The sequence below is a fragment of the Acomys minous genome (assembly GCF_964271855.1).
Source record: "Acomys minous genome assembly, chromosome: 3".
NCBI classification, from domain to species: Eukaryota; Metazoa; Chordata; class Mammalia; order Rodentia; family Muridae; genus Acomys; species Acomys minous.
In genome coordinates, this window is record NC_140485.1 from 71578653 (window position 1) to 71606040 (window position 27388).

At 51.6% G+C, this 27388-nt stretch overlaps 2 protein-coding genes across 3 annotated transcripts in view; one reads left to right on the forward strand and one right to left on the reverse strand.

Moving 5' to 3' along the window:
- Positions 1-9414, forward strand: part of FITM2 (fat storage inducing transmembrane protein 2) — a 22997-nt gene extending 13583 nt beyond the window's left edge. The window contains exon 3 of the mRNA XM_084776207.1: positions 8984-9414. Within this exon, the coding sequence (XP_084632333.1) occupies positions 8984-9031 (48 nt within the window). The 3' untranslated portion in view covers positions 9032-9414. The remainder of the gene's footprint in view (positions 1-8983) is intronic.
- GDAP1L1 (ganglioside induced differentiation associated protein 1 like 1) lies at positions 2761-21839 on the reverse strand. 2 transcript variants are annotated; one of them, XR_014778102.1, is made up of 7 exons: positions 21534-21839; positions 12844-13036; positions 11112-11285; positions 6734-6831; positions 5907-6021; positions 3624-4270; positions 2761-3527 (listed from the first exon to the last, which is right to left on the reverse strand). XR_014778102.1 is itself a non-coding variant. In XM_084776204.1 (6 exons), the coding sequence occupies exons 1-6, from the start codon at positions 21711-21713 to the stop codon at positions 3927-3929; spliced, it is 1104 nt and encodes a 367-aa protein (XP_084632330.1). In that variant the 5' UTR covers positions 21714-21839; the 3' UTR covers positions 2761-3926. The 2 variants fall into 2 exon arrangements, 1 of the variants encoding a protein (XP_084632330.1); XM_084776204.1 differs by having other exon boundaries at positions 2761-4270.
- Between the last annotated feature and the right edge of the window lie 5549 nt (positions 21840-27388).

Sequence of the window (27388 nt, forward strand, 5' to 3'; positions counted from 1 at the left end):
CCGAGTTCTCGCAGGGGAGTCACTCCTTGCGATGAGTTGGTGGGGGAAGAGCGAGCTCTGGCCTAAAGTGGAAGTGGATGGTTGCAGCCCCACTGAAATCCCCTGGCAGGGCAGGCACTGCAGGAGGCAGAGGCTGCTTCTGGAAAAGGGAATTCTAAGCAGTACCTCTCAGGCGGTCTGTTTTACCAAGATGGAGACAGAGGTCCAGAAATACAGCCCCAATACCTACCTATGCATGGGGTGGGTGGGTGTTTTGTCTGGACGCTCAGGAGAACGGTAAGAGCTGGGAGGTTGGAAGCAAGTTCACATGTGGGGGAGGACCTGCGCATGGCACTCCGACAGTACCAGCAGGGTGGGAGGTGGTCTGTCTGGTCCTGTATACAACACCTCTGTCTGTGACTGTTGGGCAAGCTGCCGCGTTTTGGAGGGTTCTAGGCATTCTCTTTGCCCAGGCGCCCTTGTGCTCAGCCAATTTGCTCACACACAGGCTGGCCATGGTCCTGAGCTGCAAGTTGTGAATGGACATAGCACGGCTTTCCTCTCATCAAAACTGACTTAGGGTTCCTTCCTTATATGGCCCCGTTCGCTACAGAACCTGCCATCTAGATGCAGACTGGCTAAGTGGAATGTCTCCACCGTGGACAGAACAGTGCTCTTGGCGGGTGTTCCTCCCTGACCGCTGCAGGCACCGACCCGCAAATGCCCCGTTTACAGTCGTGCGCGCACTGAAGATTTGCTGGCCCATCGAAAGAAATGTGACTGTGGTTAGACCCACACAAGTGTGCTGCTGTGCTGTGTGGATCCTGGGAACGGAACTCAGGTCCTCTGGAAGAGCAGCGCATGCTCTTAGCTGCTGAGCCATCTCTCCAGCCCATGGGCTTTGGTGGTTTAGAGATGATAGTTCCAGGTGGGAATGCATCAACGGTGCCGGTGAACTAGACATCCAGTTTGGACCTACACTATTGGCATAACAGGCAAAAACTTGGTTTGTTTCCTGGCTGGGCAGATTGGTACTGACTGCTAAAGGCACTTCGGGATGGCTGCTGTGCCATGGCGGCATGGAGGATGATATATGGAAGAGAGACTACTTCCGTGTCTAACCATACAAGATCATCAGAAAACCAAGGAGTCATTTTCCGGATAAACCCCAACTGGAGAGAGAGAAGTGATAAAGATCAGTGAAGGTCCAGGGGTCAGTTTCAGTAGGATTTTCTTCCATTTCCATTTCGTGTGTGTGTGTGTGTGTGTGTGTGTGAGAGAGAGAGAGAGAGAGAGAGAGAGAGAGAGAGAGAGAGAGAGAGAGAGAGAGAGAGAGAGACAGAGAGAGAGACAGAGACAGAGACAGAGAGACAGAGAGACAGAGACAGAGAGAGAGAGGCAGACTGAATAGGAGGCTGGCAGTGATTACACTTAGATCTAATTTGCATATTACAGTATGTGAGGGAGGACTGTGAATGTTGGAACTGAAGGAGGCGTGAGTAGATGCAGCCTCCTGCCTCCTCCAGAGACGAGGCTGAGAGAAGGGCTCCGAGAGCCTCGTTTTGGAGCGGGGAGGAGCATGCCCTTTCATAGGGTGCTCCCCCCACTAGGACCCATGTGTTATTGCTCATGAGCAGAACATTCATTAGGACTGAGAAGGGTCTTCATGGGATGCCCAGTAGGGTGGACAGTGCCAGGCTGTTTCTGTGTCTGCAGATCCCACCCTTGTTCTGTCCCGGCCATGGCTATTTTCATGTGTATGTATGTTTTGCATGTCTAGTGCATGTCTAGTCAGAAGAGATTGTCCAGTCCTCTACAGGTAGAGTCATAGATTTATTGTGAGCCACCGTGTGGGTGCTGGGAATTGAATCTGGGTCCCTTGTAAGAAAAACAAGTTCTCTAAACTTCAAGCCATCTCTCCAGCCCCATCTTTTTGTTTTGTTTTGTTGACAGTAGGTCTCACATTGTCCAGGCTGGCCTCAGACTTACTACCTGAGGGTGACCTTGAACTTGATTCTCCGGTCTCTGCCTCTCAAATGCTAGGATTACAGGTGTGGCCCACCATGCCCAGTTTATGCAGTTCTGGGGGATCAAACCCTGGACTTCATGCATAGTTGGCAAGCACTCTACCAACTGAGCCACGACCCCAGCCCTATTATTTTTCTTGTAACCTTGCTGAAGATACACAAATTTTTATACTTTATTTTTTTTTTACAAAATAAATAAAACTATGTGTTCTCTGGAACAAGTTATATCCCCAGACTTTGAGCATTTTAACATGTTTCTCCCACTTAGAAATTAGGGTGGGAGGGCCAGGCATGGTGGCACACGCCTTTAATCCCAACATTCAGGAGGCAGAGGCAGGCGCATTACTGTGAGTTCAAGGCCAGCCTGGTCTACAAAGTGAGTCCAAGACAGTCAAGGCTACACAGAGAAACCCTGACTCCAAAAATCAAAAGAAACAAGAAAAAAAGAAAAAGAAAAATAGATTAGGGCGGGGGCACGTGCCCTGGTCAACCCTAAGAGCAAATATAAGCAAATGGACACACACTATAAACTGTGAATTTCTGTGCCCAAATAAGTGGCCTTATGACAATGTCAGAAGCTTTGGCTGTAGGTGAGGCTGCACCCTGTCCTTTCCCAGCCTCCCAACTGCTGGGACAATAGGTCATTGCCACCTTGCCAGGCTAGCTTGCTCTCCGGAAGAGCCGGGTCTGAAACCTCACACCTCTACCCCTAGTTCCTGACTTTAGAAATGAAAGTTGAGTAGACAGACACGGGTTAGAAATGAAAAGCAGTTGCTCCTCCTGGATGCTTTATTGGGGACTCTAAGCACGAGCGGCAGTGACACCCAGACCCTTTCCCAACATGCAGAAGGCACAGGAAAGTGAGACCCGGGGTGGGGGGCAGTGTGGAGGAGAGACCCCCCACTGCATGCAGTATGAGTTTCTGGGAAATGGAAAGGTGGAGGTCATGAGGGATGCACCCCTGCAAATGAGCTGAGATGACCTTCAGAGGTGGAGGTCATGAGGGATGCACCCCTGCAAATGAGCTGACTGACCTTAGGAGGTGGAGTTCATGAGGGATGCACCCCTGCTCATGAGCTGAGACTGACCTTCAGAGGTGGAGGTCATGAGGGATGCACCCCTGTGCTTGAGCTGACTGACCTTGGGAGGGAAGGTCAACATGGCTTTTGCTGGAAGTCCTCCTACCTTAAAGGGTGGGAACTCAACTCAAGGTAGGGGCGGTGGATGGCTGCTGCCTTCGGGGATTTCCAGGTAAGTATCAAACCTCATCAGCTGGCCAGTGAGGAAGGGGGTGAAGGGTGTGCCCATGGAGTTAGTTGGTCCCAGCCATGGATGGGCTTTGGGGTGCCACTGCTTGGCTTGAGCCCGTGCTGTCTCACTCAGTCCATGTCCAGGAGAAGAATGAGACCCCTTTGGATCTTCAGAGGCCTCCCACAGGGACCCTGGCTCTGCAGTCCCAGACAGAGGTACTAGTTAGATGAGTTGAGTCTCCATGTTGGCTTTGTCCTATAGAAGAGGTCTCTGCCAAGAGGGAAGGGGAGGCTGGGGTCAGGCCCTCTGAGCCCCCAGCACCTCCCAGAACCTGGGCCCCGCTGAGTGGAACGTCCAGGGACTCACCTCAGATCCTAACCAGTCCCCACAGTAACGTCTTGAGTCCTTGAATCAGAAGAAAAGACATTCGGGTTGCCTTTCTCTTGCTTTCTTTCTGTGTCCTCTGGGAGAGCCATGGCCGCAGTTCACGGCGTTGACAATGTCTACTTCTAAACTATGGAATGTTGTCACACTGACAATAGAATTACTAGGAAGAGGGGGCAGGAAGTTCTGTCCAGTGCTCATGGGACAGTGAGTTACTGAGAGAGGGATGTGGGAAGCACACAGCACAGAGACACCGCCAGTCATACGCCAGGCCCCAGCCCGGCTCTAGATGTATTTTTTCTTGAGGTACCAGTAGGCAAAGTAACCCATCCCACCCAAGGAGCCCATGAGGAAGGATGCCCCAAAGAACGATGGCGGTTTCCGCTTGACCAGTCGGAACGCATTGGGAATAACAGCTGACAGCAAGGTGGTGTGGATGTCCCCCAGGACTTTCCGGAAGGCAAAGCGTCTCTGGACTCTCTCAAAGAACGACTGCAGGTTGGGCCGGCTGCCATCTTCCCAGTATTTCTTGGACAGTCCCAGGAACTTGAGGCGGTGCAGGGTGGCTCCCAGGAGTACATCCGCCAGGGTGAAGGCACAGCCACAGAGCCACAGCTCACACTTCTGCCCTGGAGAGGGAGAGGACACCTGGCACTCACTTCCCAGAAGCCCTGGCTTGTCTTTTTTTTTTTTTTTTTTTTTTTTTTTTTTTAGGCAAGGTCTGATGTAGCCCAGGCTGGCCTCTGACTCACTATATAGTGAGGATAACCTTGAGTTTCTCATCCTCCTGCCCTGCCTTCCCCCCTTTTCTCTCTCTCTTTTTTTTTTAATTTTCAAAATAGAATCTATATCCAAAAACCGGTCTCAAACTTGTGATCCTCCTGCCTCTGCCTCCAGAGTGATTCCGCGCTGCATCATCACCCAGAACTGTAGACTGAGAGACCTACATACCTAGCTGCCTGGTTGATAGCGCCACCTAGTGTCACTCCACATCCCAGCAGGGAACTCTGGATTGTTGTTCCTAAAGCCTCAATGCAGTAGTGTCTCTCCACCCCCAGGGCCTCTGGGCATCTGTGCCACCACCAACTCTTTTATCCACTGTCCCCCCCAGTCAGTCTACTGGTATGCCTGATTAGCTTTCTCTTCAGAATACAGCCAGACTCGTGTCTCTTCTTAAGCCGTGCCAGCCAAAACAGCCCCTCTCTTCTGCACAATGTTTCTTAATGCCCCCCACCTTGCCCCAGCTTCTGCCGCCTTAAGCCTCCTCTCAGCACTGCAGCACACAGAGGGATCCTGTTAAGATCTCCGTGGGATTCTGTCAAAACTGATGCGTCATGGCCGCAGCAGAACCTTGTGGCCTTACTGTGTGGCCTGTCCCTCTCCTCCCTTCCTTCCGGGCCGCAGAGTCTGCTTTCCCCTTGACTCTTACCCACCACACTGATCTTGCAGATCCTCATGCCAAGCCCGATCTCACCCTAGGGCCTATGCGTTGGCAGTCTCCTCTGCCCGGAACAGTGTCCTCCTACAGAAGTGACAGGCTCCTTCACATCCATAGATCCTTTGCTGTCTAGTCAAGGGGCCTCATGGGCCATTAGTTTAACATGGAAGGGGCTGAGGGCATAGCTCAGTTGGTGCACGCACTAGGCCCTTGGTTTGAGCCCCTGGCTTGAGTAAACCGGGTATGGCAGACCATTCCTGGAATCCCAGCATTTGAGGGGGGGGGGGAAGCAGGAGGATCAGAAGTTTAAGGCCATTCTTCATTACAAAAGGAGTTCAGAGCAAGCCCGGGCTACTGGCTAATGGGGCCAAATGTGGAGGGGACCCCAGGCCAGAGATGCTACAAAGGGGTATGGTGGGCATGAAGCTGCTGTGTCAGCAGCCGTTGGAGCCCCAAGACATCCCCCTTGCGGGGCCAGGTGAGACAATGGGTGCTAACAGTCACCACATCATCCATTCCACCCATGGGAGTAGACAGACGCGTGCCATGCGCTGCCACCCTGAGTACTCTGAACGTCTTGTGTCATACAGTGTCCCAACGATTCTGTCATTCTCCCTGCTCTGTGAATGAGAGACTGAGGGCGGGACTTGGCAAGGCCACTGCAGCCCCAGAACCTAAGTCCGCCTGAAGCCCCAGTTCCTGGTCCTAACCAGCTGGGAGGGCTCTGCGATCTCTGGGCGTTGGGGGGGGGGGAGCAGAGCTGTGGATTGGCAGAGCGGGTAAGGTGAGGTAAGCAAGTGGGCTGAACCCTTTAGTATGGCACCCACCCTCGTTCTCCAGTTTCCTCTTCTCCAGCTCTGCTTCGATCTGGTCCAGCACCATAGCCAGCTCCCCAAGGATCTTCTTCAGGTAGCTCACATCATCGTGCTCCAGGATCTTGGCCTAAGGGCGGGACAGGCAGATGCCCAAGCATGAGCTGGTCTCCTGGGACTCCTGATATCCAGAGATGGAGGAGCGCTGCCTAACACCCCCAACACATATACCCCGTCCGGTGTATGGCATGGCCCACCACTGCAGTGCACCCTCTTCTGGGACTGAGCCAGTCCAGTGAGCTTGGCCACTTTGCCCACATTCCCTGGTATGGGGCTGGAGCCATTGTTTTTTTCTCAGAGGATGGCTGCCTGCTTGGGAGGAGCCGTCTTGCTGCTCAGAAGCAGATGGAAGATGAACCCCCCACCCCCCACCCCACCAGGCAGTCTGTAGCCAATGGCTGATTGATACAGGGTATTAAAGCATGGCCAAGTGTGCGGAACCTTCTACATTCCAGAGCTTTCTGTGGGGCCAGAGGAGGCTCAGCTACATCCCTTTCCCTTCCTCACCATGTCCTTGGAGCACTCTCTCCATACCGTCTGATGCAAGCACCTGTGTTCAGGCTCTGCTTCCAAACTAGAGGCTGGGAGTAGCCGTGGCATTCCATGGCCAAACAGCCAGGATATGGTGGAGGAGACATGACTGGAAGAGCAAGCCAGTGCTTTTTCCAGTCAAAGCATCTGCTGATCCTCCATTTAGAGCTGGTTTCTCCCAGTTGTCCCTGCCTGTGGGAGGGAGGGAGGGAGGGAGGGAGGGAGGGAAGGGGTGCGGACAGGACACTCACCATAAGCTTCTTCTGTTTGGAAAGGTAGGGCTCAGAGAGCTGTGGTTCCTCCTCATGGTCCAGTTTCATGAGGTCTGTGGTGGCGTTGGCTAAATGTCCTGGGACAGAATAGCAAAACTCTTGTCTCCCTGCTCTCTAGGGCCTCTCCTTCCCACACAACCCGGAGAGGACCACCAGCCTGGAGCACATGGGGCCAATAAACCTTGCTGTAGGGGAGACTGAAGCCTGGAGGAGGAGGAGGAGGAGGAGGAGGAGGAGGAGGAGGAGGAGGAGGAGGAGGAGGAGGAGATGATGCTGGAAATGTGTAGAACCTGAAACCCAGGGCTGTTCACCTTCCCAGAACCCTGGGATGTCTCCAGAGCCCCTCACCTCAAACCAGGCCCTGGAGGTTCTCCCTCCAGCACTCACCACATTTGCAATCCCCATCCTGACCTTCATCGCTCAGTGCCCACCTGTACCTCCTACTTGAGTGAGTTTCACAGGGTTTGCCATGCAGCCCAACAGGCCTAGAACTTGCTGTATAGACCAGGCTGGTCCTGGTCGATCTCTCTCTCTCTCTCTCTCTCTCTCTCTCTCTCTCTCTCTCTCTCTCTCTCTCTCCCCATGGCTGCCCTTGTGACAGTCTCTACTGTATGGGGAAGACCTTAGACTACTTTCATAGTCCCTGTAAACTGGCTTTGATGATCTTCACCCTGTGAGGTCCCCCTTTCCCCACTCCCTGTAGGATCCTCAAATTATCTCTGCTCCCTCAGAGGGGTGAAAACTGGGCCCCACTCTGAACCTTGCTGCCTTCCAGATCCCATGAGATGGATCAGGACAGGACTAGGGCAGTGCCCACAGCCCAGCCTGGCCAGGTCACCAGTAACTTAAATGACAGCCAAGGTTTCATGCCCCCTCTTCCAGGGGCTCTGTCTTTGGAAACCACAGAGCTGCCCATGTCAAGGCCCATCGTTCCTCCCCCCTCCTCCAGGCCTGCTCCTCAAATCCACACCAGACTCTGCTGCTGCCCCGTGCTCCACTCTGCCCCACTGTGCTCTCTTCGGCTCTGCACACCCTGCACCTGTCCTACCCCACAACCTAATGTGATCCTCCACAGATGTGCCCACTTGTTCTTTGATGTTGTCATAATCCCAGGTCCTAGGATTCTGTGACCCTGGGACCTCTGTATTGTCCTGACTCTGATATTGGAACTAGATTTTTTTTTAAGTTTAACTAATTGATTTGTGTATAGGTTACATAGACATTAAAAACATACATAGGGGCTGGAGAGATGCCTCAGCAGTTAAGAGCACCAGCTGCTCTTCCAAAGGACCCAGGTTCAATTCCCAGCACCCACATGGCGGCTCACAATTGTAACTCCAGTTCCAGTGAATCTGGTTCCATCACGCAAACATAGATGCAGGACAAATACCAATGCACATTAAATAGAAATTTAAAAAAAAAATAAAAGCTTACATAATTAAATAGGACTTCGTGAAACTGAAAAGCTTCTGTAAGGCAAAGGACACTATCAATAAAACAAAACGGCAGCCTACAGATTGGGGAAAGATCTTCACCAACCCTATATCTGACGGATGGCTAATATTCAAAATATATAAAGAACTCAAGAAATGGGCTGGAGAGATGCCTCAGAGGTTAAGAGCACTGGCTGATCTTCCAAAGGTCCTGAGTTCAATTCCCAGCAACCAAACGGTGGCTCACAACCATCTATAATGAGATCTGATGCCCCATTCTGTTGTACAGGTGTACATGCAGGCAAAACGCTGTACACATAATAAATAAATAAATCTTTTTTAAAAACTGGGTGGGAAAGGGACTGCGATGGGGATCAGGTAAGGGGAGAACAGGGGTGGGAGGTGAGAGGGCTGGGAGAGAGAAAGGAAACCCACGCACAGGGGTCGGGGGTGGTGGCGGTGTCATCTCTGGGACAAGCTGGGGACCTGTGACAGGGAGGCTCCTGGGAAGATATGGGGGTGACTCTAGCTGAGACTCCTAGTAACAAGGGATATGGAGACTGAAGTGACCACTTCCTATAGCCAAACAGGACTTCCAGTAGAAGGTGAGAGAAACCAACCCACCCACAAAACCTTCAACACAAAATTTCCCCATGCCTACAAGGTGTGCAGGGATAAAGATGGAGCAGAGATTGAGGGAAGGGCCAAACAATGTCTGGCCCAATTTCAGATCCACCCCATCCGTGGGAGAGAGCCAACCCCTGACACTATTAATGATACTCTGTTATGCTTGCAGACAGGAGCCTACCATCACTGTCCTCTGGAAAGCTCCGCCCAGCAGTAGATTAAAACAGAAGCAGAGACCCCACAGCCAAACATTAGGCAGAGCTGGGTGAGTCCTGTGGAAGAGATGGAGGAAGGATAGAGGGACCTGGAGAGGACAAGGTCCATAGGAAGATGAACAGAATCAACTAACCGAGGACCATGGGGGCTCACAGAGACTGAGCTACCAACCAAAGAGCATGCACGGGCTGGCTCTAGGTCCCCTACAGGTATGTAGCTGATGGGCAGCTTGGTCTTCATGAGAGTTCCCTAGCAAGTAGAGTGGGGCCTGTCTAATATGGACTCTGTTGTCTGTGCATCACTTTCCCCTAACTGGGCTGCCTTATGAGGCCTCAGTGGAAGAGGGTGCGCTTAGTTCTGATGCGACTCGATGTGCCAGGGTGGGTTGGTGGGGGTGGGGTCTCCCCTTTTCTGAGGAGAAATGGAGGGGGGAAAGGGGAAGAAGATAGGACTGGGAGGAGAGGAGGGAGGGGGCTGTGAGAGGGATGTAAAGTGAATAAATATGTAATTTTTAAAAAACGTAACAAAAGTAAAAGATGTGTAATAAAAATAAAATCTCCCTAGTCAGATGTGGTGACCAACACATCTGTGTTCCCAGGATTTGGAGGCAGAAGGATCAGGAGTTCAAGGCCTACCTCAGATACATAGTGAGTTCAAGGCCAGACTGGGCTATGTGAGACTGTCTCGCAGACCCCCAAAACGAAGCAAAACCATAATTGCCTTTCTATCCTCAGACTCTGAGCTCTGTTCCCTGGAGTACAAGCTACTGAAGTTTCTTGTACACTTTTCCAGAAACATCCCTTGTACTGAGAGCCCAGAAGCATTCTTCAGTACTTGCTAGAGCAGGAGGCACGTTAAATGCTTGGTCCTCTTTCCATCACTCATTAGTGTATCTCTGAGAACATTCTATGTGCCTAGTATTTTTCAACAGCTCCAAAATGAATTTGCTTGGTCTCTAGCTTGTGGACACCAAGACTGTTTCCAGGGATATTTCTCATTCTGCTGTGGTGGATACCCTCACCATCCCTTCCCCCAAGACAGGGATTCTCTGTGTAGCCCTGGCTGTCCTGGACGCACTTTGTAGTCCAGGCTGGCCTTGAACTCACAGAGATCCACTTGCCTCTGACTCCCAAGTGCTGGGACTAAAGGCGTGCACCACCTCACCTGGCACACAGCTTTGTATGCACTTCTTGGTGCATGAGTTCAAGCGCGACCTTGGGATAATGCTCAAGGCATGAGCCTTCTCGGCGTTTGGTACAAAGTGGCTCCACCCCCAACTCCTGGCTGTCCATGTTTCCTTGGTCTTGCACCATCAGCATGTGACCTTGTCTTTGCTCCCAGGTGACCCTGGGATGGCACAAGCTGTGCTTATCTGTTGGCAGCCGCATCGAGGGTGAGGCTGACCGAGTGGGAACAGCGGCACAGACATAGCTCCTGAGTCTTCCTCAGAGGATTCTACAAGTTAGGCCTGAGCTCCACAACCTGAGTCGCCCCCCCCCCACACCTTTGCACATCAGTGGGACAGGAGGAAGACGGGGATGGATAGGAGGCCAGCACACACTGAGCATCTAGGACCTGTTAGACATGGTCATGGCTCTTCTGTCTAGAGGACCACCAAATGCCACAGTAGAACCTAGACCCAAAGCTCCACGAATAAACTACTTTTTGGCCATCTGGCTGGATCTAACTTTCATCCACTGACTGTGGGCAGGATGACAGTTAGGAGAGTACAAAGATGACCCTGGATCAGAAAACAGAGACCTACTGGGTGTCTTGCCATGCCTGGGCAGCCTCCCGTAGAAACCTCAACCCTGATGCCACTCAGCGTTCTTGGCTGCCTAGGTAGGGCCCTTCCCCAGGGCGCTTGACCTCAGGTATCTGCAGCTGGAACTCCCCAGCAAGTCTCACAGATGTGCAGAGCTACTGTTGGACAGGCATCCGTGCACTTATCTGATTGGGGTGGCGGGATGGGGGTGTGGGGTGCACGGGAGGAAAGACAAATGGGGAGAGAGGGAAGACCTTCCATAAGGAAAGAAGGACTGGAAGGGGGAGTGGAGGGCTCCATGGGGGGCAGGACTCACTGCGGATCTCGGCCGTGGCGTACTTGGGGATCATGGAATCCGTGGTGAGCTCAGGATGCAGGATGCAGCCGTGCGTGTAGGCGTCCATGGGCAGAGCATCCAGCAGCTCCCGGTACTGCAGCACTCGGGCGTGTTGTGGGCTGCCTGCCTCAGGCATCAAGGCCACCACATGCTCTGTGGATACCACCAAGGGCTGGAGCCGGGTCTATGTCTGGCCCCACCTAGATACCCACCCCTAGGAACCCAGGGCCCCTAATGTCATGTCCAGGGGTCCCAGACCAATCCTTCCGGGACTCAGCCACTGGCAGTTAGGAATCCTGGTGACCCAGTAGCCCTGGCTACTCTGAGCTTCACTAAGCTGTCCCCATGGGGCCTTCATGATGCCAGATGGTAGCCAAGTGGAGGTGTATGTCCAATGTTGCCTGCTCTCCATGGGCTGAAGAGCTGGGCGCTTAGAACTTAAGCCTCCTTGGCTTGGAAAATGATTCATATTTATACTTCTTTGTTTGGGCTGGTATCTCACTCAGTTTGCAGCCCAGCCTATTCTCAAACTGGAGATTCTCCTGCCTCTGCCTCTAACGTACTGGAAGTACAGGGCATAAGCATGTGCTTCCATACCCAGAAACTTTATATTTTTTTTTAAAAAGTTGTTTTGAGATGGGGTATGGTGGCATATGCCTTTAGAGCCAGTACCCCAGAGGTGGAGTAAGGAGGATCTTTGTGAGTTCTAGGCCAGCCTGGTCTGCATAGTGAGTTCTAGGTCAGATAGAGTAAGCTACATAGTGGGGTTTTATATATGTGTGTATATATGTATGTATGTATGTGTGTGTATATATATATGTGTGTGTGTGTGTGTGTGTGTGTGTGTGTGTGTGTGTGTGTGTATATATATATATATATATTCTTAAATTGAGATGAGGGCTCAAATTGGGCTATTTAACTGAGTCTGGCCTTGAACTCCTGATGCTCCAGCCTCCACCTCCTAAGTGCTTAAATTACAACTATGTGCAACCGTATCCTACTTGCGCATTCTTGTTCTTAAAAATAGTACAAGCCCTGGGCCCTGGGCCCTGAGCCCACAGTCTCAGCTGTCTGAACTTCTGCCACAGGCGGCAAGCACCGAGCCTTCAGAGGCCAAAGGGAGGGGAGTTCTAGGGGGTCTTGTGTCTCCAGGGTTCCAAGTTGCCTGCCTGAGAGCACACCAGTGGGGTTCCTGGGAGTCTGGTCCTGACTATGCTTATAGGGTTGTAGGGTACTGGGCCCTGAGACATTTTGATCCTGTCTATAGAAGCCTGAAGGAATCCTGAGGGCCAGGGCTGAACTTGAGTGAGGTCCTGGAGAAGGGGGCGGGGCTATACTCCAATTGATCTGGGTCATCTGGGCCATGTCTTTCCCTGGGGTGCCAGGGAGAGGTGTGTGGCTCCAGAGGCATCTGAGCCCCGGTGGTAGCCCTGTGGTTTCTTTGGTGGAACACTGAGTCCTGTTTAGGGCTTGCTTAGATTTAAAGATGCTGTCCGAACCCATGGGATCCCTGTCGCGTGCCCGGCCCACACCTAAGGGTGCACAGCATACCTCCTGTGAACCGGCCCACACCTAAGGGTGCACAGCATACCTCCTGTGAGCTGGCGCACACCTAGGGGTGCACAGCATACCTCCTGTGAACCGGCCCACACCTAGGGGTGCACAGCATACCTCCTGTGAACTGGCCCACACCTAGGGGTGCACAGCATACCTCCTGTGAAGGTGCGTTCCACGTAGTCAATGATCTGGTCGTAGTCACTGATAATGTTGTCTCTGTGGATTATGACCGGCACCTCCTCACCCAGGTTGAGCCGCATGAACCACGGTTCCTTGTGCTCGCTCTGTGGCAGGCTCACATCCCTCTCTTCACAGGCCAGGCCCTTCTCTGCGATCACCAGCCGCACCTGCAGGTGCCAGGGTCAGAGCGGGGGGAAGGCGGGTGGACACAGGGGACACTCTGCCCGGGTGGGGGAGGCGTGCAGGAAGGGAGGTCAGAGGTCACACACAAGAGGGGACACTTGCTTGCAGACCATTCTTGGCCACTTGGGTGGGGGCGGGAGCTATGGCCAGGGGACTGTGCTTTGAGGGCTGGAACACAGGGCAGCGCTGCCTGGTGGCTGAGGGGCTAACATGTTGGGCTGGGGTCCCATCTGTGAGGTGTGGGCAAGTTGCCCAAAACCCCCAGGGCCAAATGAAAGTATTGATAGTTCCAAGTCCGTGTCTGGCACACAGAGGGTGCTCAGTTTGCGCTTATTGTTACCACAGTGCAGACACTCAGTTCAGACTCCAGGGGTGGATCTGGCCAGGAAACTCAGAAATTCCAAGGGCTGTCATAACCGAGAGCTAAGTGCCACAAATGATTTGGGGGACAAAGTGAGGTAGAAGATAATGTGGCCGTGGCCGTGCAGTCCCGAGTTGCTCCAAATACCTTCCCATCTTGATTGCCTGGTTGGATTCTGGCAGCAGCAACCAGAGGTGGGCATAACAGGGGTGGGGGTGGGGGCAGCCAAAAGCCAAGAGAGGGTAGGCACCATGCCCCACATCAGACAACAGCTTAGCAGCCAGCTTATAATAGGAAGCAATGGCTCCATCCAGACCAGGGCCAGTTTCCTCTAAGAGTTCCTGGGGCTTGCCTCTCCCGAGCCTTCCCTTATGTCTCTAGGGGGTCAATGAGGCTGGACACACTCCTGACCAAGGCTGGGTTTGGGAGCTTGGGAGATGCCCTAAAGCTCTTGTAGCCCTCACATGTGGAGGAAGACTCAGGAGGGAGGATAGTCTCATCCTAGATCCCTGGAAAAGGGGTAGTGGCAATCTACTCCAAGACTGCCCTCCCACCCCCAAAAGAGGTAGAGGTCATTCTTGAGCATTTGTGTCTGCCCTCACTACACATGGCAAGTCCTAGGCTGAGCATCCCAACACCTGTGGGAAAGACTGTAAGCTTTGTCACAGGTGAAAGCAGTCTTGGTGGGCTTTCCCCTTGGACACCCCCATGGATGCCCTGAGATAGACTGGGTGGAGCCATCCTGGGCCTGGAATTCAGGAAGCAGACCTGGGGACTCCACCTGGACTGTTGTTTTTCTAATGGACCCTCAATGGGACACAGACAGGCAGAGAGGAGAGAGCAGCAGCAGGTTCAGACCGGGCTTGAGTGTACGTGGATCAGTGAACAGGCTGGACCAGAACGAAGGCCAGAGACACCTAGGGACCCGTCCCATGGAACGGATACCGGAAGGTTCACTCTTTTTTCCCTTTAACCTTTTTTCCCTCTTGTGTAAGCTAGTTGGTTGTATAATAAAGTTTAATTGTTAAGAAACAGAGCCTACAACCCCCCTCTGAGGTTCCAGGTTAGTATCAGAAAAGGGGATCTGGTGTTAGAATTACAGGCTTGCTGTGTCTTTTCCAACCCAGAAGATGGCTTTAAAAGTCCCCTTACTAGCCGGGCAGGTGGCGCACGCCTTTAATCCCAGCACTCAGGAGGCAGAGGCGGGCGGATCACTGTGAGTTCCAGGCCAGCCTGGTCTACAAAGTGAGTCTAGGACAGCCAAGGCTAACACAGAGAAACCCTGTCTCGAAAAACAAACCAAACCAAACCAAACAAAAAAGTCCCCTTACTTCTGGGAGCCTCCTGATGTAGGGAGTCCCACTGTGTTCCCTCCGAGGGCTGTGGGAGGACCAAAGCACATAGTAGGGACAATTGTGTTAGCTACATGGGTTAGAGCAGGTATTCTGGCTAGTCTCTTGTTTTTTAATCACAGCAATAGAAAACTAAGATTTCAGGTTTGGGAGACACAGACTAGAGTCATTTGGGAAGGAGGACTCTCAATCGAGAAAACGAGAGGATGCCTCTGTAAGATCCAACTGTAGGCACGTCTGTAGCACACTTTCTTGACTGATGTGGGAGGGCCCAGGTCACTGAGGACAGTGATATCTCTGGGCAGATGGTCCTGGATGTACAAGAAAGCAGGGTGAGCAAGCCAGTAAGCAGCACCCCTCCATGGCCTCTGCCTCTGTGCTTGCCTCAAAGCTCCTGCCTTGTTTTTGCTCCTGCCTCTGCTTCCCTCAGTGATGGACTGCTACCTTGGAGTTGTAAGCAGAAATAAACCCTTTCTTCCCTAAGTTGCTTTTGGTCAGTTTTATTTTTATCACAGCAGTAGAAAACTAAGGCACCGAGTTTGGGAGACAGAGAGACTTGGTATGTTTGCTGTGTGATTTGAAGAGCCACTTGACCACTCTGACCCCTGGTGCGATAAACGGTTTATTTCTGTTGTAAGGTTGGTGTGAGGTTGAGATGGAGTGGTGTGGACAGAGTCCCAGCACAGGGAGTTAATCCATGGTCATAACATGGACACACACACACACACACACACACACACACACACACACACACACACACACACACAGACTGCACACTCACTTGGTGTCCTGGAGCCCTTCATGACCCACACTCAAAGATATTGTGAACGTCTTTCCTTCTGTTTGGTGGCTTTGCAAAAGGAGAGGTAGTTCACCTTTGAACTTCCAACACTGATGCTTGAGTGCTCCTTGGCTAAAAGCTAGTTCTATAAGGGGTGGCCATGGTGTAGATGGAACCCCTAGGCTAGACACAGGGTCCCAGCTCATCTTTCTGGCTCTGCTATATGGCTTCAGCTGTCATTGAGCCTTTCTGGGCCCCCTTTCCAGCTTCTTTCTTCCTTCTTCCCTCCTTCCATCTCTCCCACCCTCTGAGATAGTGGGAGGGGTGTTCGGTGCTGCCAGAGCCAGGAAGAACCCATGTAGAGTGAGCAGCCTGGGGCAGCATCTGTTTTTCTCTAGGTGTGTGAGTGGGCAGGTATGAGTGGGCAACTGTGTTTGCATGTGTACACTGTGCTTGCAGGAGTGTAAAGGAAGTGTGTCTACTCAGCCCTGTAGAGTGTGTGTGTGTGTGTTCACGGGCAGGGTATGTGTAGATGTGCACATGTGAGCCCATGGTGGTGGGGGTGAGGTAGGGAGGGGTGTACCCTGGAGAAGACCCTATGCTTTGAGGTGGAGCTGGGCAAGACAAAACCATGTTTCTTATTCCTGTGTTATCTCAGTGGCCTCTGGCTCTGAGGGGAGGGACTCCAGGTTAACCTGGGACTTCCTAGTGGCTAGAAAGAAGACCAAACCAGACCTTTGCTCTTTCCCTTCTATCCTGTCAGGGCACCTTTCCCCAGAAGCCACACTCTGGGCTGTGCCCTGAGACTCCCTTGAGGGAGTCAGGTAGAGGCTTCTGCCTGGGGAGGTACTATCTTTAGAGACACAGTAGCCCTGCACGGAGCTGCCTCAGGTCACCCTGGCAGATGGCCGAGGAGGCTTTCACCTTTAACGGAGCTGAAGGCCAGAGCTGTGCGCCATCCTGCAGGGGAGCGAACCCGGAGAGGAAGCCAGGCCCAGGGGAAGGGCACACAGCCGCCACAGCCATCTGCCACTCAGTCTCCTGGAGATTTGGCCAGACCCAGGGGGTCACCACACTCTGTGTGACCATCTCTTGGGGGGCTCTACGTCCTCTGTGGGTGCCTGGAAAGTTTTTCCGTCGCTTTGTTGGGGTGGCACACAATGCAACGGTTGTCAGCTTTTCTACCCAGTAATGTAGTTGCTGTGTGACTTTGTAAAAGTCACTTAAAATCTCTGAGCCTTATCTATTCTTCCAATGTCCCCTCCCCAAGTAAAGTTCTTTATGGACAGCTGCCAGTTTATTGAAGCAAATACTGTTTTTAAAAATTGTTTTTTATTTTTAGGCAAGGTACTTTTTTTTTTAAGGCAAGGTCTCTAGCTCAGGCTGACCTCTATCTCCCTATATAGCCAAGAATGACCATGAACTCTCACTGTCAGGCCTTTATCTTCCTAGTGCTGGGTTTGCTAGTATGTGTCCCTACACCTGGTTTATCAAACACCAATGGCTTATGAATACACCACTTTTCAGTACTTGTTCCCTGAGAATCTACAAGCCAGGCCTTGTTCTGAGTGCTGGAAGCTGTGTGCGGGGAACACAGCAGACCCTGATGCTGTAGCAGGACAGATGAAGGTAAAATGTTAAGACAACAGAGCAGGGTCACAGGTATCAGGGTGTCAGAGGGACAAGGGCAGCTTCTACCAGGAAGGCTTATCATCAGGCAGGCCTATGAGGATGTAACACTTCAGCACAACTCTAACAAGGTGATGGAGTGGTCCACGGGAGGACCTGGGCAGGGAGTTCCAGAGCAAGAACCGCCACAGCAGAGGCACAAAGCAGAGCTACGGGGCTATGCCTGAAGCACCCAGACGCCAGGATGGGTGGGTGAGGCCCAGGAGGACTGGAGTACAAGAAGGGTTGTGCACTGTGGCTTAATGAGGACCCCCAGATTCTGGTGGGGTGGGGGCGGGCATGTGCAAATAAATACGGGGAGTCCGTGAACCGGGACGGGAAACGACAGATCCCTTTAGTGACAGAAGCTGCCTGGCTGCTATCCTTTTCTTCAAGGATGTGGGCAATAAAGTCTGGTGTGGGCGTGGCTTCACAGTTGTTGCAGTCACTCAGAGTATGTGTGTATTCACTGGGACTTGAACACGACCTGCCGCCAGCTTGTGTTAGATAGCGGGCCAGTGCAGAAAGACAGGTCATCGCACACGGCAGCGGTATTCAAAATAGTTCCACTGCTGACCTTGAAAGTGACTGGTCCTCTTTCTGCTCTGATAACCCAATCAAGGCACATTGTTCGACTGAAAACAGCGTGCTGAGAAAGATCTGTGGGCTTTCTGGGATTTGTCCTGACTCCCAATCAGGTTAGAGCCCTTGGGGCCCGTGGGAGGACTCTGGGTCTCTCCTGGAGGGGACTACGGAGCTACTGTGGGTGCCTGAGCAAGGCAGGCTTGCAGGAAATGCCCAGGAGTTTGAAAGGCAAGGTAACCAGTTGCCCTTCAAGTTCTTGCATGGCGTCAGGAGGACTTGTCCCTGGCAGGACCAGACCTAAAGCTTAACTTTGGGGGCTGAAGACTGGGCTAGGGCTCCTCATGGATACAGCCAGGACAGGGCCCAAGAAGATGGGACAGAGGAACCTTGAATCAGGCATGTGGCAGCGGGCCAGGCTGGCCTGAGATTCATTCTCATAGAAATAGCAAGATCATCACCAGGTCATTCTCTTATATCCTTCTGCTGGTCCAGGTGCTGCACTGACAGCCTTACGTGAACGTAATCACATACTCCCTACAGATACTTGGGGATGTGGTGCCAGTGCCTACAAATACCCTAGCACTGCCAATAGTCAAACTTTGCAAGAGGAAAGAAGTCCGGTAACCGTTGCAAGTAGTTTAGTTCTTTAAAAGATTAGCAGACAAAGGGGAGTGGGGTGTAAGTAAGTGTGTGTGTGTGTGTGTGTGTGTGTGTGTGTGTGTGTGTGTGTGTGTGTAAGGCAGAGGCCACTGGGTTAGGAAAGGCTTTCTTTCCGTATGAGAAAGGACAGGTCCTGGCAGCTTGTAGCTTATATAGTTTCCTATTGAGGGAACTGAGGTCCAGACAGGGCCATGGATATATCCAGTTAGTGGAGCTGTGGTCCTCTGACTTTCTGATTTTTGCCCGTCTCAGCTTCCCTCCTTCCCTGGGAGGTAGAGGAAACTGGAGAAGGAACTTCCTTAGGAGCCATGCTCACATTCCCAGGATGCAGTCACATCTTCTTCTAAACCCCATGGCCTTCAACCACCACCCACGATGGTGCCTGACCATTCCCTGTCAGTGTGCAGCTGTGTAATACAGGTGCTCCATGTGTGACCACGCATGACACCATTCAGCCCTCACACCGTCAGATGGAGTTGCCATGGTTGCCACAAAAAAAAGTACCAAACAAAGCGAAACCTACAGGGGTGATGACACCCACAGGGCTATGTGGCTGAGGGGGACAAGGATTGAATCTGGCTCACGTTGCAACTGGTGTCTACATGGCAGTCATTGATCACGGAGTCCTTGGCACATGCCATGTACTTCCTAGGTGATGCCCAGAAGTCCATGTTCTGCCTCCTTTCAGTGACTTTTATGCCCAGTTTACCAAATGCATAAATGAGACAGAAGAGGCAAAGTAATATGTGCATTACTGCTAGACAGGGGAAGCCCAGCTGTCCGGGCCCAGAGTCTAGGCTTTAGGCTCCTACATGGTCTTGCTGCCCTTGGGGTCTACTACAGTGCCCAGTGCTCAAGGGAGTGTTGATCACTCTCTGAGATAGGCCATTTCTGCAAGTAACAGCTCAGATACCACAAAGGACATGCTTCCCAGAGGCACCTGTGGGGAGAGTCTGCTGTAAGCATGGCCTCGGAGCCAAAGAGGAAGATGAATGCGCCAGCTGAGTTCCTACTGCGCACCAGGCTCTTAACACACACACCTGTATTCTGGAAATTTCTGCCTGTCCCCCTCCTCCCCGCAACAAGGAAATCTGCAGGGGCCAGAGATAAGGCCCTGTTTGCAGGTGAGGATGTTGAGTCACAGCCAGGTGAAGTGACTTGCCCAGAGTCACTCAGAGGGTGAGCAGCCAAGAGGAGATGGGCCAAGCCATATGGTCGCCAAGCCCATGCTCTTCCCGTGTGCGGCTTGCAGGCTGCTGTGTGTCTGCCCTGGTGGAGGAGGCAGGAGGACGCCTAGGCTAGCTTGGAAGACATGTAGCCTAAAGCAGTGCTGCTGTGAGAGGTCCCTTCCCTAACTCCAGCCCACCCAGGCCTTGTGCTCGGACTCAATGGTGAGTCTTTCCTGGGGATAGAGCAGGAGAGGTTCTTGAGGGACAGCAGGGGATGCCTCCACCTGCCCCACATTGTGTCCCACTCACTGAGGCCTGCTGCCTGGAGATCTGGATTGGGAAAGTTCTGGGATCTGGAAGTCAGTCTGACCTATCTCCAAATCCACAGTACCTTGTACAATTTGAGACATGCTCAGAAAGCAAATATGTGCTTGGTAGGCACATGCAGAAAGCGTGGACAGGCCTCAGAGTGACCTTGGCAAAATCTGACTCTTCTTTTTTTTAGCAGTTTTTTTTCCCTTAATGTTGGGACTTGAGCCCAGAGCCCCATTCGTGTTAAGCACAAGCTCTTCCACCGAGGTGGTCTCCGTGGCTTCCCCTAACACTTTCAGGAACCCTCACACCCCTGTCAGCAGAGCCTCCGTCCCTCACCAGACACCAACATCAACACTGTTCACAATTCACTTCATCTTCACAGTAGCTCCCTGTGGAAGTGACGGTGTTCGCCCCACTGTACAGATCAGAAGCACTTAGCCTTTGGAGAGGCAAACAGGGGTATCCAAAGCTTCATAGCTGGCCAGTGAAGGAGATGGCTCTCCTGCTGGGCTCTGCCTGGCCTCAGACTCAAGGACTCTAAACTGGGTGACCAAACCCTGATGGGTGGCCCAACCTTCTCGGTATCACCAAGATTAGCCTCTGGAACAAAAGCCATCTGGGACAGAACCCCCAGCAGGCTGTGTCTTATCCAGGATCATGAAGTGATTTCAAGGCATAGTGAGTGGGGTGTGAGAAGAGCCAGCCTGTAATACTGTTGTGTCACCCTTAAACAGTCCCTCCAGCAACTCTACTGAGGGGTCCGAAGTTCCTATTATTACCTCTGTCACTATCCTATCTTCCAGGTTATAAAACTGAGTCTGGACCAAAACACAAAGCTAAGTCTTTGGTTTCCAAAGCGTTTATCTCCAGCAACAACTCCCACCCCCCTACCCCGCCCCCAAATGTAAACTGGCGAGAAAAGCTCTAGTAGTCTGGGAACAGCTCTGGGCTCTGGCCATGGTGCTGAACCCACAGGCTGCAAACAGCACCCAGGATAGGAGACTGAGTCCCTTAGAAGCAGCTGGGTATTGGGGCACGGTATTTAGTCTCACTACCACAAAGCAGGAGCCCCAGTGACCTGCCTTTACCCCCAGAAAGTAGGGGAGTGGTCTAAGGGGCGAGAGCCAGTCTGTACCTTTAAGACCAAAACACAGATCTGATGGACAAGCCAGCTGTCTGAGGGGATGGGTTAACTCCTTCCTTCTCAGCTCTAGAGAAAGGGTGACGGCTGGCGACAGGCTTTCCAAACCCCAGAATGAAGAAGACCCCAGCCAGAACCAGGGCCTGGGAGCTGTGCTCTGCGGGCTCACCATGTCTGGGGCAGCGGATGGGGTCGAGACGGGCCCAAAGTGAGGTTTCCTCAGCTCAGCCCCATCAGGCCGCTTGCCGGCAGGGCCGGTCTGTCCCTGGCCTTTGTCTCTCTGTTCAGGTGTCCCCAGGAGGGAACGAGGCCTAAGGAGATGCTCCTGGAATTGGGGCTGGGCTCTGCGGCCAGGCAGACAAGGCAGTTCCCTCCGGGAAACCCCATGCTATCTGTCCTTCTGGCCGGTCCCCTCCCAGCCTCCTCTCCGCACCCGGTGCCCGCTCTACCTTCTGCGAGCTGAAGGACTGGGTCCAGTGATACAGAACCAGGCTCTCCTTGGGCCAATGGGCGGGGCTGGCTGCCTCCGGTGCGTCGGGGGCCTCCACCGGCTTGGCTGCATCGCTCTCCAGCGCGGAGATGGGCCACCAGCTGCAGTTGGTGGGGGTCAGGTTGTTGGGGGTCGCCATGACAGCCCGCGATCCGAGGAGGAAGGAGGCAGCTCGGCGGCGGCTCGCTGGCGCCCAGCATCACATGGCCTCGTCGAGCCTGCCCCTCTCTCTCCTCCCCCTCCCCGCGATGTCATTACTCACTGGGTGCAGGGGGAGGGGCAAGGGGATCCCGGGGCTCTTTCCTCCTCCTCCCAGCTGTGGGTCCTCCCTGAGGGCTCTAGGGAGGGAAGGATGCGGAAGCCAGGGCCGCGCCCCCCAGAGCGCTCACAGCTGGGCAGTCACCTGCCAAAAACTCTACCACCATAAAGCATTTGTAACGCTCAATTTTGCTAAAGCACCTCTTAGTTTAGATAAATGGCAGTATAGAGGTCTATTTAACCCTTTTCCACAAGTAGTGTCTGGAGATTGCTCTATCTGAAACTGCCGGTTTCGTTTTCTGACTTCCAACAGCAGAAGGGTATGAGCTACAATTTATTAAATCACATTGGCACTTGCTTTCTGCCAGGGATGGCAACTAAGGGCTTCAAGCTGCCGATCTCTTTGGCCTGTTTTACAGAGGAAGAAAGAAAGGCGCGCGGGGGGGGGGGGTGTGGGGGGGTGTGGGGGGGTGTGGGGGAGTGGAGAAGTGACCTTGCTGAAGGTCACTGAGCTGCTAACTGTTGAAGCTGGGATTCAAACTCAAGGCTAGCTGCATGCAGGACAGGACCAGCTGGTGATTTTGAAGCTGGGATTCAAACTCAAGGCTGGCTGCATGCAGGACAGGACCAGCTAGTGATTCAGCAGTCCTGCAAGCAGCAACTCAAAACCTTTCACGGAATCATGTGTCTCAGCTGTGGACACGACTTTCCCAGATGAGGAGGGGTGCCATTTGGTGGGGTCCTAGGTCCCACCTTCTCCCCCCCCCCACCCCCCATACGCAGTCAAGTAGGAGTCTGTAGGATTTCTTGAACGTTCTTTGGAACCTACGTAACGTTCCTTAGCAAACCCATGCTTCCTTCGGAGATTTTTTTTTTTGAGACTTATTTATTTTTATGTGTATGGGTGCCTTTGTCTGTATGTATATGTCTGTGTACCATATATATGCGCGGTACCCTCAGAGGCCAGAAGAGGGTGTCAGATCCCCTGGAGCTGGAGTTTCAGACAGTTGTTAGCCACCATGTGGATTTGAACACCAACCCTCTGGAAGAGCAGCCAGTGCTTTTAACAGCTGAGCCATCTCTTCAGTCCCAGAATATTATGTCTTAATTTACTTTTGAAAAGTGGACCCTGAGAAAGTTGATGAAAATATAGTTGCTGGCTGGGTGTGGTGGTGCATGCCTTTAATCCCAGCACTTGAGAGGTTTTAACAACAGCATTTGGGAGGCAGAGGCAGGTGGATCTCTGTGAGTTTGAGGTCAGCCAGGTCTACCGAGTGAGTTCCTGGAAGGCCAGGGTTCTGTTACACAGAGAAACCATGTCTGGCAAAACCAACCAACCAAACAAACAAAAAGATTACATACGCTGAACTGCAGTTCACTGAGGGCAGCCAAGGCAGGAATTCAGACCAGACAGGAACACAGAGGCCGGACGATACAAACAGAGGCCATGGAAGAGTGCTGCATAACGGCTTGCTCAGCCTGCTTTTTTTTTTTTTAATAGAGGCCAGAAAAGCCAGCCCAGGGGTGCACCCCCACACACAGTGGGCTGGGCCTTCCCCCTTCAATCACTAAGAAAATGCCCTACAGCCTGATCTTATGGAGGCATTTTTTCAAGTGAGGTTTCTTCCTCAGAGATGACTCTAGCTTGTGTCAAGTTGACATAAAACTAGCAAGCACAGCATCGCCAGTACAGCCAGTACGCCAGTCTCTTAGTTGATCCCAGGCCCAATCAAACTGATAATCAAAATTGGTGCATCTTGTGGGGAACAGTCAAATATTTGTGAATTTAAGGAAACAAACCTAGATGTTTGAAAAGTTAGAAATTCTGCCTCCTAGCCAGTAGTGATGGCATACACCTTTAACTCCAGCACTCAGGGAGGCAGAGGCAGGCAGATTGCTGCGAGTTCGAGGCCAGCCTGGTCTACAAAGTGAGTCCAGGACAGCCAGGGTTCACAGAGAAACCCTGTCTCAAAAAAGAAAAAAACAAAACAAAACAAAAAACAAAAACAAGCCAGGCATGGTGGCTCACGCCTTTAATCCCAGCACTCAGAAGGCAGAGGCGGGTGGATCGATGTGAGTTCGAGGCCAACCTGGTCTAGGGCAAGTCCAGGGCAGTAAAGGCTACACAGAGAAACCCTGTCTCAAAAACCAAAATAACAACAGAAAACAAAACAAAACCAACAACAAAAACAAAGGGGAAGGAAGGAACGAAAGAAGGAAGGAATGAAGGAAGGAAGCTCAGTGGACACGGACACTTGTTATATCCATCATGAGACACAGTTGTCATCAAAACCTTGTCCCTTAGCCAGGGCTACACAAAGAAACCCTGTCTCAAAAACAACCAAACAAAACTTGGCCCTGCTTCCATTCTTTACTAAAGGCTAGAGTACTTGGAGTAAATTATGGGTATTGTCTTTATCAAATGAAATACTTCAGTGTAAGTGACTGGTTTTTTTTGCTTTTTGGGTTTTGTTTTATTTTTGCTATTTTTTTTTTTTAAGATTGATTCTTATGTGTATCAGTGTTTTGCCTGCATATATGTCAGTGTACCACTGACGTGTCTGGTGGCCAGAAGATGGTGTCAGGTACCCCAGGAACTGGAATTACAGATGGCTGTGGACTGCCAAACAGGGGATTGAACCCAGGTCTTCTGCGAGAGAAGCAAGCCATCTTAACCAGTGAGGTGCCTCTCCAGCTCCCTATTTGTTTTTTGAGACAGTCTTATTCTCTGTAGCCCCAGCTGCCTCAGCTTTCTAAGTTGCTAGGGTGACAGCTGTGAATCACCCTGAGCATCTCAGATACATTGTAAAGTAATCGGTTCTTCATGTCTAACATAGGCTGTCATACATGTGCCCGTGTTTGCATGTACACGCACATGTGTATGCAAGGGTGTGAGTCCACATGTGCAGGTGGAGGCCAGAGATTGATGGCGTGTGTCCCCACACTTAGGAGAGAGGCTTTGCTCTGAGATACAGGCAAACAAGCTCCAACTGGAAGGACAGGATTAGGTCTCCCAACTTAGAGCTGTCCCCCTCCCCCAACACCTGTGGAAGCAGCAGAGCCTTTCCCAGTATCACCAGCACAATCCATCCTCAAAGGTCTGAGCCCTGCTGCCCCCAAGCTGTGGGCCATCTGTTGTTGGGTGCTCTGATAGGTCTGGGCATGTGCTGGGCTTGATGAATCAACTGGGAGCCTGCAGGCTCTTCTGTCAGGGAAGGAAGGACTTCACAGACTGGAGAAGCGGACCACAAGACAGGGCGCTTTGCCCAAAGGTCTCAAGGCTTTTAGGTCTGCAGGCTGAAGAAAATGACAGACTTGCTCTGTGAGGTTCTGAGTCAGCCAGGAAAAACAAACAAACAAACAAACAAAAACCCTCTGAGGTGGACGTTACAGCTGAATCAGGAAAAATTTCAAACTGGCAGGAAGGGGTGGAGCCAGGGAACAGTGAGCTTCCTGGATGACCTTCACTGTAGGGCGTTAGGGGAAGCATCTGCGCTAGATGTGTCCTTTGAAGGAGTCCCCCACTGAGCCTGAAACGTGGAGCCATCTCACTGGCAGGGTGCCTGGGTCATCACGTGCTTCCTCCTGTGGCTGCTTATACAAAGCCTTTATGAGCAGAACAACATCTGGGTTGCTCCCTTCTTGCTCCTAAGCCCCAGGTCAGTGCCTGCAGCTAAGCTCCCAGAATCTGTCACAGCATCTGACATAAAACAGTAGCTGCCCAATAGGTAATTGTTGACTGAAATATAATTGGTTGAAATGAATGTTAATCCCTTAAGAGTTTCTGATTGGTTATTCTTGCTCACAGCATCCTTCTGTGCCTTTAAAAATAATTTTAGTCAAATGTTCATATTTTCAGTGGTTTACTTGTTTTCTCATATTCTTTATCTGGCTTCTCTCTGTGTTACGAAAACAACTAAAATATTCTAAATGGCCCATAAAGGGGGGGTTGCTAAATTAAGTTCAGGTATGTAATGATTTATTTATTTATTTATTTATTTATTTATTTATTTATTTATTTATTTATATTTGTTTTTTCCAGGCAAGGTTTCTCTGTGTAACAGAGCCCTGGCTGTCCAGGAACTCACTCTATAGACCAGGCTGGCCTTGAACTCATAGAGGTCTACCTGTTTCTGCCTCCCAAGTGCTGGGATTAAAGGCGTGCCCTGCCACTACCACCAAACTGCTTTTATTTGTTTTAAGAAACATGTTTGTTAACTGCAAGCAATTGTAGCTCATTTAACAGAGTGCCTGCCCACCATGCATGAAGCCCTTGGTTCCATCCTCAACACCCAATAAGCTGAGTATGGTAGCATATGCTTGTATCCCCAGCATTCTGGAAGTGGAGGCAGGAGAAGCAGAAGTTCAACAGTTTCCTCAGTTCCAGAGTGAGCTAGAGGCCAGCCTGTGTCAAAAGGAGAAATAATAAATAATCAAATTTACATATTATACAGTTAGCCAATTTTCCTTGCTATTACAGATTTCCTGAGAAAAGAGTTTGTAAGGAAGATTTGTCTTTGCTCACAGTTTCAGAGGTCTCAGCCCATATGCTCCGTTGTTTCTGGGCCTGTGGTGAGGCAGAAACTATGGCAGGAAGAGGAGGTGGGCAGAGCTGCTCACCTGGTGGCAGCTGGGAAGCAGAGAGGCAGGAAGGGGCTCGAGACAAGATGCATATTTCAAGGTCATGTACCTAGTGTCTGACTTCCTACATAATATAGCTATATTATGAATCCATCATGAGCTTAACCCATTGATTAGGCCAGAGTCTTCAGAATCCAGTCACCTCCCCAAAGCCTATACTAGCAACCAAACCTTGAACACAAAAGTCTCTCAGATTCTAATCCTGAGAGTCAGTGAAACAGTAGATTAACTAAGCAGCTTTAGGGTGGGAACTCTTGTCTTTTGTCTGTTTTTTGAGACAGAGTATCCTTATGTAGACCAGGCTGGCCTGGAACTCACAGAGATCTGCAAGGGCTGTGATAGAAGACATGGTAACCTGACTCATAAAATATATTTTTAAAATGTGCCTGCAAAGGCCAGGCGTGGTGGCACACACCTTTAATCCCAGCACTTGGGAGGCAGAGGCAGGCGGACTGCTGTGAGTTCGAGGCCAGCCTGGTCTACAAAGTGAGTCCAGGACAGTCAAGGCTACACAGAGAGACCCTGTCTCGAAAAAAAAATGTGCCTGCAAAGTAGTTAAGAAAGGAGGTTTTGTTTAAAGGAGAATATGAAACCCTGGAAAGTGAGTGGGGGGGGGGGGAGGGCAGAAATCCCATGCCCACAATTTTGGTGGTTCATGGGCTCCCTGAATTTTCCCTAAATCTAGGTTAAGAACTAAAGATCAAACCACCTAGCTGGAAGGAGCCACCAAGATACCAGCGGCACGGTATTCTTGAGAGCTTGTTACAAGCTGGGCATGGTGGCTCAAGCTTTAATCCCAGCACTCAGGAGGCAGAGCCAGACAGATTTCTGTGAGTTCAAGTCTAGCCTAGTCTACAGAGCTAGTTCCAGAACAGCCAAAGCTGAAACCTTGTCTCAAAAAAACCAATCAATCAA